The sequence below is a fragment of the Chrysemys picta genome, chromosome 1 (assembly GCF_011386835.1).
Source record: "Chrysemys picta bellii isolate R12L10 chromosome 1, ASM1138683v2, whole genome shotgun sequence".
NCBI classification, from domain to species: Eukaryota; Metazoa; Chordata; order Testudines; family Emydidae; genus Chrysemys; species Chrysemys picta.
Window position 1 is genome coordinate 204,215,573 of NC_088791.1, and position 18,098 is coordinate 204,233,670.

General features: G+C 42.1%; 2 protein-coding genes across 3 annotated transcripts in view; both read right to left on the reverse strand.

Annotated features, from left to right (window-relative positions):
- LOC135978000 (uncharacterized) overlaps positions 1–18,098 on the reverse strand; it is a 1,156,726-nt gene that overhangs the window by 662,092 nt on the left and 476,536 nt on the right. The gene's annotated exons all lie outside the window — the stretch shown is intronic.
- The window catches only part of TSPAN7 (tetraspanin 7), a 170,913-nt gene that overhangs the window by 99,593 nt on the left and 53,222 nt on the right, over positions 1–18,098 (reverse strand). Inside the window, exons 1-2 of one of the 2 annotated variants that reach the window (XM_042859178.2) lie at positions 6,293–6,395; positions 5,085–5,243 (exon numbers count right to left, since the gene is read on the reverse strand). The exons of the other annotated variant lie outside the window; for it this stretch is intronic. Of the exons in view, the coding sequence (XP_042715112.1) occupies positions 5,085–5,105 (21 nt within the window). The 5' untranslated portion in view covers positions 5,106–5,243; positions 6,293–6,395. Of the gene's footprint in view, positions 1–5,084; positions 5,244–6,292; positions 6,396–18,098 lie in introns of those variants that run through there. 2 annotated transcript variants of the gene reach the window in all.

The window sequence follows — 18,098 nt, forward strand, 5'->3', positions numbered from 1 at the left end:
TCTGTGTGGCTTGAAAGCTTGCCTCTCTCTCATCAACAGAAGTTGGTCCAATAAAAGATATGACCTCACCCCACCTTGTCTTTCTGAAGCTGGATATTTAGAAGAAAAATCCCATGTTAATACAACATCTTAAAAGGCACACAGCTCAGAAATGTCCAAGTTCAACCTTGCCTTGTGCAGATCCATCACTGACTATCACTACATATGTCATTAACTTATACCCCTTAATTATAGTTTTTGCTGACAACAGCAAACACAACATGTTTCTCTCTCCAAATCCCATGCTAATGATGGACAAAGCGATGGGACAAATGACTGTTTACCCACCCAACTATTTCTCTCCTGTTCAGTTTAAGAGATAACTAAGTACTACAGAATGGTTTGTGATTATATTATATAGACAGGAAATACATGACAGCGAAGCCTGGCACACATAAGAATATAAGACTGGCCACACTGGGTCAGACCAATGGTCCATCTAGCCCCATACCCTGTTTTCTGACAGTGGCCAGTGCCACATGCTTCAGAGGGAATGAACAGATCAGGGCAAGTATCAAGTGATCCATCCCCTGTCATACAGTCCCAGCTTCTGGCAGTCAGAGGTTTAGGAACTAAGGTGACCAGATGACAGGAAGAAAATATCGGGACACAAGGGGGGGGGGGGTGTCACCGGTGGAGCAAAAAAACCAAAAAACGAGTGCTGCCGGTGTAACAACACAAACAGCTCCCTCTCCCAATTCCGTACTGTGGCCCAGTGCTGCTGGCAGTCGGGGGGGGGGGGGGGGGGGAGCCGAGAACAGCCGAGTGCTCTGGGCAGTCAGAGGAGATTATGCACCCTCCCTTAGCTATGCATACCTTCAGCCTCTGGTTTTCGGGGGGGGGGGGGGGGGGGAGAAACCAACCAAGAACAGCTGAGTGCTGGCGGCAGTCAGAGGAGACGGGAAAAAAAAGCCAAGAACAGCCGAGTGCTGCTGGCGGAGATTAAAAAAAAAAAGCGGAGTGCAGCATCCCAACCGAAGATCTGGTGACCCTATTAGGGACACCCAAAGCATGGGGGTTGTGTGCCTGACAATCTTGGCTAAAGCCATTGATGGACCTATCTCCCCCATCAATTTATCTAATTCTTTTTTGAACCCAGTTATACTTTTGGCCTTTACAACATCCCCTGGCAGCAACTTCCACAAATTGACTGTGTTGTGTGAAGTACTTCTTCAGTTTGCTTTAAACTGGCTGCCTATTAAAGGTATTTTCTTCACAATTTGAAATGCAACATTACTCCCAAGTGGTGAGGCCACGATTGGGTTATGTAGGTCAATCTCAGCCAAATGCCAATACATTCTTTATGCACCAACACGCCACCATGTGTTTTATGCATGCCACATACATTGAAAAACAAATATTTTAGGAATGTTTTAGAGATCTTTTAAAAAAAGCATTACTGGGAATTATTTTTATCCTTCCCCATGATTTCTACTGTACAGAGTGCAGTGGATACTAGAAAACTCTCTCAGAATGAACTAAATAGCTTTTCTTCACTTGAAAATGTAATGACCTTAAAGTCAGATATCTCAGTTGTGACCAAAGTTAGAGGTAAGTGCATCAAGTCGTACTGGGAAGCTGGGAATCTCCCCTTTCCAACAGTATAATGGTCATTTAGTACATTTCTAACATATAGGAAGCATCCTGATAACATACTTCTAAGTTGTTACATAACTGTATCTAGAGAATCTGTCATAGGCTGAGGACTGAATCTTGCCCATCATAGGCCGTGGGTATTGGCATTTGGAAGTCAAGGAGAAGAAACATTTATCTGGAGGTTGATACCAAAAAATGGCTGCTGTTTGAAGCTCTGCAGAGGGTTGAAATGAGCCCTGGAGAGGTATATTAGCAGGCAAAGGGCAAGTTACGTGGTCAGTGATGTGTGACTATCACAAATATAAGTTTCCCATGGTGTGCGACTTTATGTGCATATACAAACAGACGCACACACTTTTTATGGTATATTAGAATTTACAAGTTGTACTAGAAATATCAATTGTCAGCATGCACGCTTCAGCACAGACAGTGCAAAATTCCTCATACCACTGTACCAGCATCTGATGGAAGAGAAATATGGGTTGGAAATATAGCTGATGTCCTGGAAAGCCCAAGTGTGAGTCAGAAGTTGGAACAATGGATATCAGTAATGCAACTGAATGGAACAAACTTTTCTACCCAGAGCATGTGTGTTGAATACAAGAGATCAGCAGTTATGTGAGTAACAGACGTGGGTGCCGACTACAGTTAAAGAACAGCTACAGTTTTCATCCTAACCCCTCTCTGAGGCATTGACGACAGGAGATGTGATGCTTCGGGATGTTGCCTGCAATACAGACCACAAAAGCATTTACAGAAGAACCTTGATTTTACAAACAGCAATCTTGTGACTGACCAGTTAGTCAAACCATTTTTCCCCAATGAGGACCCACAAAACGAATGTGATGCTGAAGAACAAGTTGACATCCCTTCACATTCTGATGCCTTCAATGCATTGGAAATTGCTTTGAATGGTTTGAAGGACTAGAAGAAAGCCACACCAGGCCCCACACCATGCATAAATTGAAGTATCTGCTGCAATTTTGAGATGTTTAATTTTATGAACTTTTTTGATTTTAAACAACTCCTCACTCCCCAATTACTTAGTAAAATAGGGATTCTGTGTGGTAACCAATGCTTCTGAAGCACTATTGGATGAGCAAGACACTATGTACAGAACATTACATAAAGTACACAGCACGGTACAATGAAGTATATTGGAAGACTTGAGAATCAAAGGCTTCCATAAATGAGACAGACATCTTTTTTAATATTCCCCTAAAAAAAAAAAAAAAAAAAACCAATCAAACCAAAACCACAGGTAATTCCTGCAAAATGAAATTCTCCATGAAGTGATGTGCCTGACTGTTACATGTTATGAGTACTGCAACAAATTTAGAGTAGAGTAGTACAATAATATGCCAGGTACATTTTCACTATAGTACAATATTGAGCAACATTTGTCCTCAAATTTCATGGTTAGCCTTTGGCCCTTCTGGGATACTCTCTTCCAGACATGTAGCAGATGCTAGTATTGTGGTTTCATTACTTGATGCCCATTTCTTCCTTTGACCGTCATCTTGTGCCAGTCAGGTTGTCCCCTCTATGAATAACATTTGCAAAATCCTCTCTAAACTCTATCTGGTTCCTTGTTTGAGTACAAGACAGTGACTGCCTGGGGGGCAATACAACAGAAACAAAAACAAACCCCATAGTATTAATACATAGGTGTACTTTCCAAAAACTCGTTTTTCTTTCAGAGATACTATAGTAACGTTATTTTACTGTGTAATCTTTATAACCTTATCTTGTCATTGCATGCTTCCCAAAGGGTTTCAGTTAACAGCTTTTTGTGGAAGAGTTTAAGATCTTGAAGCAACAGCACTAACCACTCGGCACAGACCTGTTGAGCTTATCATTCCCTTTTTCATATGAATGGCCTTACCCTTACTTAATGAGTAGAAGATGTACAAGGTGTAGAAACATTAGGGGGGGGGAGGAAGATTTAGCCAGCTCTTGGCCTCTCCATTCCATAAATTGGAAGTCAGTGTGTTACTGACTTTCCATATTTATTATCCGTATTATCACAGCATGTAGAAATCCAAGTTGCGGACCAGAGCCCGATTGTGCTAGGCACTGTACACAGAACAGAGACATTCCCTGCCCCAGAGAACTTACACAGAAGATAGACCTAATGGGGCAGGAAGGAAGAGTGACATGGAGAGGAGATGAGACTGAGTGGCCGATGACCTGTAATACACCACTCCAAATAGGAACATTTGCCTCCTAGTTTCAAAGAAAAGCTAGTCACCTATTTTTAAAACAGGCAAACTACAAACATCTGAATCTTTGTTTAATATATAAATGCTTCTGGGCTCCCATACCATAAAATACAGAAACCACCACCATAATACGGAGGACATCTCACTTGACCTTGACAGATAAATATTCACCAGCCCACATAACAAAGATGATAAAATAAACTCAATCTCCACCCGCAGCTGATCGGGCTTTGCAACATTCCAGGAAAGTTAACAGATCTGGCCTCTAATAGAATAAGTACAAAGAGAGTTTCAAAGTCAAGGAGCCTTAGCAGAACCAGCAACTCACTCCTGTTAAAGAGGGCATCTCCTCAGATCTCAACTGCAGCAGTATGGAACGAGGTGAGAACGATCTCTCAGGTAACCAGGTGCCTTACAGAGTAATTTCAACCCTGTGTATTCTTCCCAGAAGTCTACTGGAAGCCAATGTAGAACCTGGACCACAGGCATAGCAGGCATAGTGGCATAAAACATGCTTAATAAACTTCTTCTTCTATCACTTTTCCCAGCTAGCTGGGGTCAGGTCACTGGATCAGTCTTTTCCAGGCTTGCTGGTCCAAGGCTGGCTCTATATCCATTCCATCCTCCAATACACAGTCTATCCACCATTTTCTTGGCCAGCCTTTTTTTCCTCCACCTATGAACTCCAATCTCAAATGCCTTCCTAACAGGATTCCCTTCATCCCTCCTTTGTACCTGCCCATACCATCTCAGCCTCCTCTCTTGCAGCTTCTGATACTGCAGACCTTGGTCTCACTCCAATGACATCATTCTACATATGGTCCATCAACATCTCCCCTCTCACTTCCCTCAAACACCTAATTTCAATGGCTTCAAATCTTCTCAAGTGCACCTTTTGGTGACCCATGTCTCTGATCCATACAGAATAGCTGGCCTTACCACCAGGGCCGGCTCTAGGCACCAGCCTGGCAAGCAGGTGCTTGGGGCGGCCACTCCAGAGGGGGGCGGCACATCCAGCTATTCGGCGGACGGTCCCTCACTCCCGCTCGAAGCGAAGGACCTCCCGCCGAATTGCCGCCGCAGATCGCGATCGCGGCTTTTTTTCCCTTTTTTTTTTTGGCTGCTTGGGGCGGCCAAAACCCTGGAGCCGGCCCTGCTTACCACAGTTTTGTATAGTTATCCCTAAGTAGTCAAGGCATCCATTTTATCATAAATCCCTCCACTTACCTTGTTCCAGACTTCTCCCATGCTCAGAAACCTTGTGTGTTGTTCTCTGTTGATGTCTCCATTTGCTGCTAACCAGCCCCCCAAGGTACTTAAACACAGTAATCTGATTTAGGTACTGACACTCAATGTTGATATTCATCTGTCTGTAAAACAGGCGTACTAAAAAGGACACCATATTCGGCATCAGTTTCTGCAGGTGTAGCACTAAGCAGAGTATGTTATAGCCATTTAATTTTAAAGTGACAGGCACAGATAAGCATGTCAAGGTCAGTGTTGGACAGAGAGGGTCACATTCTTCCAATCAGGCAGATTGGGGCAGGGGGAGGGGTGGAAGAGAAGTGCTCTTGGCCACAACTGTTACTTGGGTCCTTAGGAGCAGCCCAGGATCTAACCGCATACCGCAGAGAGTCCTCAAAATCATTTTCATTATGGACCTTCCAACCTCAACAGTGGCCCCTAGAAACATTCAGAATTAAGGTTTATTTGATAACGTTTTAGTCCTTTGAGTTCTGGCATCCCCTAGAAGTGGTTAAAGGGACACAGTGATATAGTATATGGCCAGAGTCTCCAAAGGATTTTGTATCAGTCTAAGTTTTATTATTAACTATATGAATTATTGTAAAATGGGCAGGAGTGCATATGAACAACAAAATAAGACAGCTTAATGTTTTAATCACACTTACAGAACCCAGGGAGCTATAAGATCAATTTACTATAGGATTACAAAATTAAAAATACAAAAATCAACCTAAATCCATTTTTAAAAGGATCTCTGAATTAAAATACTACGGGATCATTTTTTCCAAGTGCTTTTGTAAGCAGTAACAGGAATGTCACAGTTTCAGGGTGACTGCACCTACACCCCCCCTCTGTGGTCCCAGGAGGGCAACCACATAAGGTTTCCAGCTCCCAGTTGTCACCTTCTTGGGTGGGACTGGAGACCCATATCTCTCTCCCTCCTGACCAGAGTTTTATGGCTGCACAGCTCCCTGCTTTATGCTGGAATATGCCCAGCTAGCCACCCTGCCTTGAGGCCAGCGCCTGTGCTGTGCTGTGCTTTCTCTGGGAGAGCTATGAACAGTGTGCTGCAAGTAGTTACAAGTTACCACACAGCTCCTTCTGAGCAAGCACATTTATGCTTAAGGTTAAACCATTACAGAGTAAACATAAAAACAATAGAAGTTCCTACACACAGGCTAAAAGCTTACCAGAGGTCATCCACCATCTTATTGGGCCTTGGTACGCCAAAGACTTGACCTTCCAACCCTTCCACAAGGATTGGGGCCCCCCTTTGGGCAAAAGGTCCTGTCTGTTTGCTGGATTGGAAGGTGGCACTGAATCAGTTTAAAAACACAGCTTTTATAAACCAAAAGCCCTTTTTTTGTTTTCCTAGACTTTGGAGACCCAGTTTGAACCAGAATGTGCAAACCTCCCCAGGGATGTAACCTCTCTGTAGGTGTTTACAAGGTGAGTGATTCACCTTCAAAACCTCCATTAGTTTTAGTTCCCGGAGGAGCTGTGGTAACCCTCCCCCAATGGAGCAGAACACACATACACACCATCCCTGGCCCACAGTGATACATAAATAGGCTTGGAAGAATTTGATTTTTATTTGTAAATATCAGTAAATGTCAATTTCAGCATACACAGAAACCAATGAAAAAATATTCCCATTAATAATAATCTAAATGTATAGATGGGAAAAGAAAGAAAAATGCTGCCCTAGAACTTTACAGAGTTTGATTTAAAGATATTTGCTTTGTTTATTTTGACATCTGATGTTGACAGCTCGTGTTTTAATGGTTATAAATCATTAAACTGACTAGATTTCATGGTGGCCTTGAGGCCCTTCATTCTGCTGATGAAGCTGCTGTCAGATGCCTCAGCAAGGACTGCAAATGGTAAAAGAAGAAGAATGGTTATCAAGCTTTTTGAATCTCAATGTCTACGGTCATTAAATAATTGTCTGACCCCCTCAGAATTTCCCACAACCAGGACAATTTTAAATGGACAAAAAATGGGGGTGGGGGGGAAGTGCTTAAAAATAAATAGATACTACCAATGAAACTATAAAAGAAAAAATAAAATTCTGCCAAGACTATACATAAACTTAATACAATATGTTCCCCACAGAGACACAACATGCAGTTGCAATATCTGTCACAACGAAAATACTAAAGTAATTAAAAAAAAAAAACCCTAACACACCTCACCTCTACTTGCATGTGGCTACTTTAAGTATTCCATCTCCCAGACAGAAGTAAAGAGTTATATACTGCCACCCAGCTAATTATAGAACTGGTTTCATTATCATGACCCTGCTGAGGGGCCTGTGTGAAAAGAGACAGTTCTACTACAAATTCACCAACAGGATTCTAAAAATGACAAGCTTTCATCTGCTTAAATTTCATAATCACTACTTAATTACTGAAGGCTGTACAGGAAATAAATCAGACTGACAACTTCTCTCTCTCCAGGTATACATCACACATATCCAAAAAACAGCAGCCAATTTCTACTTCTTCTAGTCCCAGGTCTTTTTAATTGTACTTCTCGGTCAGTGGATATTGACAAACAAGACTGCAGGTTTTCCATGAAGCACCGAGTTAGTACATCTTGCTGTAACAGTACTTGTCTATCCTTGAAATGAACCTGTTTGAAGTGTATTTGCCAGAGAAAGCACGTCCACAGCTGTTGAAGTTGGCAGGGCACTTTTGTGAAGCCCTTGCTGTAAAGGGCAGCAGTTGTACATGATTTTACATAAGACAGCTGGCATCTAGTTTAGTGGTTGAATTTCAAGGTCCTAAACCCTTTACATGTGTTATTTTGGGGATGAGGGGAAAGCAGGTTATAAATATATTACTCCTCTCTATTTGCCATTGCTGATACTCGACCAAAATGCAGGATTGATTAAAATAATGAGAGTACAGTGAAATTATTACCTACTCAAACTGTTATCTGTAATCTGAAGGAAGTAAGGACTTCCACAGACAGAGTACTGGTCTACAGGGAGTCAAGATCATTGAAAGAAGCAGTAATACCGATTTCCACCTCTTAAAATATGTTTATTGGCATTTTATTCTTCCCAGAGACTTTCCTTCTCATGATTAGCAGTGATTTATGGAGATGTTCTGATAACGGTTCACTTTTTATTGGAAATATTCCAGCCCACAAGCCTGAAATATGAAATGATTTACTACAAAGTGTGGTGTGTAGCTAGTGAGTTCCTATCCATTAAGAGTTCCTTAGGTTTCCCAGGTACAGTCTTAGCAAGGTTTTAGTCTTATTTGATACAGCACACAGGGTGTGTAGAAATGGGAGGGCGGTCTTCCAATCCAAATATATCAGGACCATATCACAAAACTAATACTGGGGGCAGGATTGCTCACCAATATTTCTAATGGTTATGTGATCAATACTACATCAGGATGATAGAGAGCTTAGATGGTTGGAGGTAGAGACTAAACTCAAACCAAATCTAGGGAGATGATTAAAAGCAGTGCTAAGTCAATTTCAGAAGGCCATATGGGAGGGAAATGGGAGGAAAAAAGAGAAAAAAAAATACAGCTCTGTATAAAGTACCCAGGCATATCATGGATTTAGCTACTTTCCAATCGACTTCCCATTGAATGCAAGCCACATCTCTACCTAGCATTAGGGATGGCAATGGCAGCTAAAGCAAATGTGATCAAAGGGTATGTCTTCACTATTCACCAGATCGGCGGGTAGTAATCGATCTATCGGGGATCGATTTATCGCATCTTGTCTAGACGCGATAAATCAATCCCCGAACGCGCTCCCTGTCGACTCTGGAACTCCGCCAGAGCAAGAGGCAGAAGCGGAGTCAACGGGGGAGCCACGGCTGTCAATCCCACAGCAATTCTCATAGCTGAAGTTGCGTATCTTAGATCGATTTCCCGCCCCCCCCCTCCAGTGTAGCCCAGCCCAAAGACGCTATAACTACTTGTGTACTGTAAGTATCTTGGTCATTAAGAGTAAAAACACAGCCATCCCATATGCCACACTCCTCATTACAGTCTTCACCACAGGGGTCTAACCGTTGCATCACTGCACACATCTACTACGGTTACAAGTGACACCTAAGATTAGATGATCTATTTTTCAGGGATTATTTTTACTTTGTGCCTTGGACAGCACCTTGCGTACACTCATGTTCCCTCTTTCCCCTTCTGCCGCATCAAAGACCCATGGCACAGAGAGCAAAGGAAGATTTATTTTAAAATAATGGGAAAGTTCTATTCTAAAAAGCACAAACATTGGCAAATGACAGAGGCAGGTGAAGCACCCAAAACTACTCTGAAATCACTTTGGAAATGTACTAGCTTTCAAGTAGATAGTGCCCCCCTTAACACAGGTCCATTTCTAACAGGGCCTTTGGAGATCAGACATTTCCAAATTCCATTGTCTTACCCTTTAGAGTTTGGAGGGTAGGGGAGGGGGTTAGCTGGCACTCAATATCTAAAATACTTAAAATCTCAAACCAAGACAACGGGCCATATTTAGATTTAGATTCTACCAGTTATTGGCATCTTTAGGTTTATGAATGACTTACTTCTCTGGATGAGGGTTGCCTGGAAGTAAGATTTCCAGACACATAGGCTGTCTACATGAGCACTTTGTGGGAAATCTCTCACTGTTGTATGTCCACCATAGTAATAACAGTAGAAGTGCCAGTATTAACATGGCACAGTGTCATCTAGATCAAATCCAAGCAGGGTGAGAGGACATATAGTGTTGCCATTTAGCTTTTTGGTCAGTTAATGTGCTGAGTGGGAAGCACCATTTTACTAGGACTCTGGTAAGTCTAAAAGAGATGGAAGTATGCAGTGCAGCTACCAGCTCTTTAGGCAAAATTTCAGTTGTCATTACTATGCTAATAATGCACCAGTTTAATTTTCTGTTTCAGTTAAGCCCAGGGAAGCAAATTCCATTATGGACAGCTGTAGAGTTAAATTCTGAGAAGTCACACACAATTTTGGTCAGACCCCATTGTTTTTTGAAAGGTGGAGAATCCTTTACAGATTTTGAAGGTGCATATTATATAGTCAGCTACTAAAATGTACAACCTTGGGGTAAACTTTGATTCTTAAGGCTCTTTTCAATTGGATTGTTACTTTACAGAAACCTCCCTCACAGAACGAACCAGAGGTGCAACCAAGGCAGTTGTAAGAATATGAAGTCTTTAATTTGTGCCTTTGTTATATATTGGCAGGATTCATGCAATTTATTGGAACATTTAATTGCTTAAAATACAACTTATCCAGAAATGGGCAGCTACAGCACTAACTCACTCCAGATCAATAGTTCAGGTCACCAGGGGGAAATCTTTACATCAGTCACATGTGAGATTTCAGCTGGATTTAAAAATTCTCCTAATATATGAGGTGGTGGATGCGTCCCTACCTGAACTAGAGGCATAACCTTCCAATATGTTCCAGGGTCCTTACTGAGCTTTACACAAAAGGGATATCTGCACATTTTTATGGTCAAACTAGAGCCCACACCTCTGGAACGGTTTCCCTAACACAATTAAGGACACTGACACTGGGGAGTAGGGCATGTTATGTTCTTACTGAAACATTAAATCTGCCTTGCTTATTATGAGTAGGAGTGGTGTATGTTTCAGGATATATTTTAGTTTTAGCTCAGCACTTCACCCATGTGAATGCACTATAATGGTTGTATATAAAAAATGTGAAAGAAAGATAGATTCAAAATTCAGACTGAAACTCCCAGAATGTGTCTACACTGCAATGACACACCCATGACCTGTGTCAGCTGACTCAGGCTCATGGGGCTCAGACTATAAAACTGCAGTGTAGATTATTTTTAATTAATGGAGATATCCCATCTCCTAGAACTGGAAGGGACCTTGAAAGGTCATCAAGTCCAGCCCCCTGCCTTCACTAGCAGGACCAAGTACTGATTTTGCCCTAGATCCCTAAGTGGCCCCCTCAAGGATTGAACTCACAACCCTGGGTTTAGCAGGCCAATGCTCAAACCACTGAGCTATCTCTCCCCCCAAAATGTCCGGGCTTGGGCTGGAGCACGGGCTCTGGGATCTCACAATGGGGGAGAGGGTCCCAGAGCCCAGGCTCCAGCTCAAATCTGAACATCTACACTGCAATGTAACTGCCCCACAGCACAAGCCCCACGAGCTCAAGTCAGCTGACATGGGCCAGCTGCTGGTGTTTTACTGCAATGTAGACATCCCCAGCGTGTCACAGCTAAATACAAGGTGGAATAGATCATTTAGCAAAAGCAGTTAAGTGGCCCATTAACACCCTGCAGGCATAGGACCAAAAAAAAAATTAAAAAGGAGGGGGGAGGTTAATTGTTTACAAATTGTTGCAATAAGACCTAAATCCAGTATCTTTATTAAGACCATCATTTTTAGTGTCTAGCAGAGTTATGAATTTAAACTCCCAGGCTCATCTTTTGAAGGAGTTGTGCAGGTTTCCTTTGAGGATGAGGACTGATAGGTCAGGTGTAGAATGATCATTTTGTAAAAAGTGTTCACTCACAGGTGATGTGGTGTTTTTATATTTTATCATCTTTCTGTGAGTTCATTTGACAGCATAATGTTGTTATTGAGGCATTTAGTGCATTGGATGAGGTACTCCACATGTTGTGATTGACAGGTGTAGAACCCATGGATCCTGAAAGATATTGGGAGGGAGGGGCACTGACCATTGCAGCAGTGGCGATATGTCTGCAGGTTTTGCATCTGTTGTTTTGTCAGGATCTGGTGCTTCTGAGTTAATGGGTCCTGGTCTGTGGGGAGTTAGCTTCTGATGATGAGCTTGGGGAGTGTGGGGAGGGTGGTGCTTGAAGGGCTAGAAGAGGGGGTTTGGGAAAGATTTCTTTCAGAATGTGGTCCCCATTGAGTATAAGATGTAATTGTTTAACAATACCCCACATGGGTTCCAGTGTGGGGTGGTGGGTGACAACAAAGGGTGTGCAGTCGGAGCAGGTTTTTTCCTGTGTTGAACCAGGTTCTTTCAAGGTATCTGGATGACCTGTTCCATGAGGCAATTTACTTCTCTGGTAGACTGTCCTTGTTTGGTGAAGGCAGTATTAAGTGTGTTAAGGTGTGTATCCCCAATTGTCTCCTCAGAGCATATTCTGTGCTGAGGACCTGGCTGTAGATAACAGATTTCCTGGTGGTTTGGGTTAATTAATAGGGTTAATTAGCTTTCTGCATAGTTCAGACTTTATCAATTACTTCCTCACAGTCATAAACAAACATAAATAGTAGTTCTACTTAGCATTTACAGGATCCTTTATATGCTGTGTTCAAAGATTCACATGAACTGATTTACCAGTGAAATGCCCTTGTGAATACGGTGGTGGTATCTCCAATTTAAAAGTAGGTGCCTGAATCATAATTGACAGCAAAGATAACGGAAGCAGGTGTTTGTGGAAGAAGCAATCCACAACTAGAGCAATGATGTACTAATACCTGTTTCAAATGTGAACTGTATAATAGGAAAAAATTATCTGTGCATATCTGAAACTTTCTTGTGAGTAATAACATCCACAGATCTGTTACAATCAGCTTAGGGGCAGAACCAGGCTCAAGAGCCACTGGTAGCAGGGGAATGCCCTGCCTCCTGAAGTCACCTCTAATTAACGTAGCTTCCATAGACAGGAAAATTCCATTCTACTTTCCTAAATGACATATTGCATTAACTATACTTTGAAGAAAAAGCACAACAATTTCTCCTACTACAGGGCATGGGGATAATTTCTCCGTCAATTTCCATCTCTATTCTGGATGACCCACTTGTTTCCAGGATAGGCCAGACCTGTGGACCTTATTACTTGAAGAAAGAAAATTTTCAAGTAAGCACAGGTGAGTTTTCCTATTCCTTATTAAGTTAAGGTCCACAGAGCCAATAAAATGGGATTCTCGGAGTAGTGTGCTACTCCAGGCAATCCTTTCAACATGGACAGACACAATTAGCTAAATTATACATCCTCTATCTTCCCCTGGGCACTGAGATATGGAGAAAGCTTCTGCCAAATATGGCACTAGCTAAAGCCTGGATGTCCTATATGTAAAACTTGGTGAATTTATGTGTTGCTTTACTGAATTTATGTATGGGCATGTGGCTACACAGCAGATCTCATTGCAGGAGACAAGACTTCTCTGCCATGAGACTGTCAGTGCTCCTAAGGACTGGATTTTGATGCTAGTCAGAAGAAAGAATATTTCTTCAATTTACTTTGGGAATGAGAACTATGACAGTGGCAAGGACCACTTGTCTGAATTAAAAAGTAAAATACTATAAATCACCAGGGAAAGCTGCCAAATTCATATAGTCATCGGATGGGCAGATATAGTGAGGTTTACTTTAATAGATCAGAAGAATGACAACACCCACCACAGAGGTTCGATCTGGATAATGCTGCAATAACCAGAATGATGTTCCAAGGCTGTGGTCTATGACCTTGTGGAGCTCGAATCAGGACTGCTGCCCTAAGGAGATATTTAATGTTGGGCTTTATACAAAACTTCTTTTCCTTGAACACGCTGAGAATATTAGAGACTTGACCTTTAGCTTGGACACCTCCATACATTATCAAGCCATGTTTCACTTGTTTAATATGGTAGTTAAGCCATGGACTTTGCCCCAGATAGCAAAGTAAGTACTATTTGTTGACTTCTTTCTAGGGTCCATGAGAGCAATAATCACTTAATGCAAGTATCCATTTTGAACCTGTCTGATTTTGGCTGTAGAAATGGCTTTGCAATAGCAGACCTCCTCTATAAGAGAGGCATCAGAAGCTCTGACGCTAGATTAATCAGGCCTAAGAACCTTAATCTCTTCAGCCAGAAATGCATAAATAGTATCACTGACATGCTATCCTTTAAATCATCTGTATGATTCTGAGGACCAGCGGGAAGGCATACAAAGGGATTGCCCAGCTTTGAGAGAGAGATCCTCCATCAATTTGCATTCCAGGTCCTGACATACAGACGGGTCACCGGGCACTTTATTGCTATTTCCAGGTGCAAAGAGATCAAATCACCAGGCTATCAAATTGTCTTACAATGAGTGAGGATATTTATGGGTCCATTCTGTTTAATCCAACTTCTGTCATGTAAGCATTGTTACTGATTTTCCCCTTGGTGGGCAGTGAGCATAGAGATAGGAAACTCTGCTCTGCCCAGGACAGGAGAAGTTGATTGTCTCTCTGAGAAAGGACTGATCATGTTTTTCCTAGTTTATTTATGAAAATCCCATCAGACACATTGACTATCATGACCAATACAAGCCTGGAAGGAGCAGTGCGCCAAGACTTCAAAAAAATCTTTGTGTTCTAGCCAATGGATGCTGTGATCTCTTTCCTTCTGGTACCTATTCCCTGGATTGAATTGGGACCCCTGTGAGCCATCTCGATTATCCCCAGCTGGCATCTGACACAAGGCCCACTCTGCTTAGCCCAATAATGGGTGGATCTCTTTGAAAAAATCTGATTCTCTGCCTTCACCAACTGAGGAGGCAAAGAATAGACAATGGGACTTTGGACCTCTGCCAACAGATGTGATAGAGTGAGATATGGAGCGGACTACAGGAGTTACTGGATAGGACACGTGTGTACTCTGGTTCATCAAAGCACATCTGTGCATGAGATCACCATTTCCAAAAAGCTCCAACAAGACCCTGATTTTTATTTCTGTGACTTTTTTTTTTTAATAGCTTCTTCATCTTCTGTTAACATTCTTCTGAGATGAGACCTTGTATCTGATAGTATTCATCCTCCGGTCAAATTTATGGTGGACTTCCCTCACACCATGTGTCTGTGTTTATCATGAACCAACCATACTCCACAACCATATCACTATGCATGCTTGTTTCAACTTTCTCCATACAGAGCCTTGATCAGAAAAACTGTCCAGGAAGAGAGAAAAAGTGAATTTCTTTCTCCCTAAAAATCAATATTTAATATTACCATGGCCCTGGAATTTCAAATGGTGATGGCTGAAGATGCAAAAAATAAAAATAAAGTTGCCATCCATATGCATAATGGACGAATTGTCATCTGTAATACAGTAAAATGGGAAAGTGAAGATATGCCTCCTTTAGGAATTTATTCAGATGTTTCAAGTGGAGTCATACCCTGTTCGCTATTTTCTGAGGCTAGAAACAGGACGGGGAACAGGTAGTATTTCTCCAGTCTGAAGTAAAAGATGGACAATTTCATTCCTGTCCTATCAACAGGAGCAGCCTTAGCAGTTTTGCCAGCCAGGGTGCAAAATGTTTTCAGTGTCCCAACCCCCAGGACCAAGCAGCTGAGCAACCCAAAAAAAAAAAAAGCGGCCAGCCAATCAGCGTGGAGAGGGAAAAAGTGCCACAGCAGCACAGTGTCCCCTGGAAGTTGGAACCCCGGGCAACCACCCAGCTTACCCAGCCTAAAACCAGCCCTGCCTGGCATTCCATGGGTTGCTTGAGATTGGGGCAAGGCCGTCTGTGATGCCTGCACAGCTCATAGGGTATTCCTCCTGGACGATGCCCAGTAATCTCATCTTGACCAAAGCTGTAGGTAGCTATTTGTTCCCAAACTGAAAGAACCTAGAACCAGTCACCAATCTAACTCCAGACAGGGCTATCTGGGAGTCTTGCAAATAGCTCTGAGGCCACAGAGAACAGCTACTGACCTAATGCCTCAGCACCATGCACTTGTTCTACCTACCATGTGCACAGTTGTATTTTCTCCTACTGTACATCAGGGCCAATCCCAACTTGCCATATGACCTGTATTCCTTTTTATAATGTCAGGCAAGAGCCAGGATGGTAAACCCACTTTCCCAATGACTCCAAAGACTCTCCGCTTTCCATAAAGTTTCACACTGAATCATTAAGATAGCTGGGAAATGACTGCCTGACTGATATCAAGGACCAAAGCCCTATATAAATGCATGAACCAAATTTAAATTTAAATGAACCAGCTTAGTATCCCACTACCTTATTTTATTTATTTGTTTGTTTGTTTTTAGGGAGAAGCCTTTAGGCCATGGGACTTTAGGTTGAGAGGGACCACACTTGCAGTACTGGCCACCCATGTTAGCACTCCTTGCAACAGTGTGCGGAAGCACTTAAGGGGTCAGGTGAGGGGAGAGGTATTTATTTTATTTTTGGTGGGTCAGATGCCACCCGCGTTTTCATGCCTAAAAGAAGGAGAGCTAAGATGATGTCTGCCTGGACTGGGTATGAAGGGGAGGAGTAAAAACCTCTTCCTTCTTCCTATATTCATAAATTGTATAGACAGATTTCCACAAATCTACACCATGCATCCATAAACCAACTATTTGAAACAATCACAGAGCTTCAAATAAATTAAAACAGGATTTTTCAAACCCATTTTATAAGTAGCTTATCCCCACTTATTCCATCTCTCTACCCTTAATCCCACCCTGTTGTTTAGGATTCTCCTTCTATACACACTGCTGTTCAGCAGTCCTGCATCAGTCAACATATGTTGAGTCATGGTTTAAAAAAATATCTGGTGTTAAAGACCCACACACACATCTAGGTACAATGGCATTTTTATTAAATTTCAAGGGCAGTTTCATTTGATATCTTAGCTTCTTGACTTTTACATTATACCGTAAACCTTTAGACACAAGAGAAATAGTAGGTGATTCAGTCACTATCAAGGGTTGTGTATGCAACATGACTCCATCTAAAGTAGCTCTTTCCACTAAGGAGTGAAAACAGCACTGACCAACTCTGTCACTGGAGTATTTTTCTGCTGTTATCACAGGACATTTGTAAAGGTGCCACAATACACACATGGGGTAAAGGGATGCATTTGGGAACGGATTTTGCAGAATTTCCAATGTGCAGTTGCATCTAATGCATTTATTTTGGTCTGATTTTGAACTCTTGGACCACATCCAGTCTAGGAAAAGCAAGGTTCGGTTTTGTTTTTCATAGGTCATGTTAACTAACTCCATCTGAACCATCACCACGTGGGTCTTAGTGTAGATGCAGTTTAACAACTTTAAACCTGGGTTAACTGACAGACAGGGAGACATTGAGCACAGAAATCTATGCTTTTCTCCATTTTCACATTCACTTTGTAGTTCACTTTTAACAGAAACTGGTAAAACTTGTGACAAAGTGACATTACAGAAAATATATTTCTTGTGAATGTACACACTGAAATTTGAATTTTCTTATTTGTGTGAGGCATTTTAGTTGATTTCTCTGGTGGTCTCTTGCCACCCACTTTGAAAATGGAGGTTGGGCTAACAGTATCAGAGTACCTGCTAGGACCGAGTTTGTATGAGATTATTGTAGTTACTTGGTTTTCATGGAAAAAAGGCCAAAGGAAAAGTTACAGCAAGGGTTAGAATGAGACAGAAAGAGTTGAGGGGAATGAAAGAAGGGAAGCAAAGTTTAAACAGCAGCGGGGGGGGGGGGGAATCTAAAGGGTTATCTGCACAGAGAGTTAGTGCACAGCAAGAAGTACAAATCTATTTGATTATGTATCTCAGATAAAGCTTCGTGTAAAACAGGTTTATGCAACTGCATAAATGGCCACATGATTTACCTTTTTGCCAAATTGCCACATAAATCTCTACTTGTGCTGTATAAATCCAAAGAAATGCTGCCATTCTTTGCTCAAGTTTCTCTATTCGCCATTTTATCACCTTGCCTTCTTCCTCCTATCTATTTTTCTGGTCTACAAGGGTAAAGGCTTCTACACTGCACCTTTTAAATGCCTGGAAGAGGTTGGGGGGGGGGGAGACAGGGAGATCCAGGGGAAGGGGAAAGAAGAGCGAAAAGAAATCATGCCAGGTCGAGGACAGCAGCAAAGACAAAAAGCTATCACCAGCACACTCACTCCTTTTCTCTCAGGTACAGGCATGTGCATGGGTATGAGTGATGGGAAAAGGAAATTGGTTCTGGTAAGTTTCACTATCAGTAATGTTGTGATGGGAGGTGTGCAGCAATTTAAGTCGCTTCAAGGCTGAGTAGA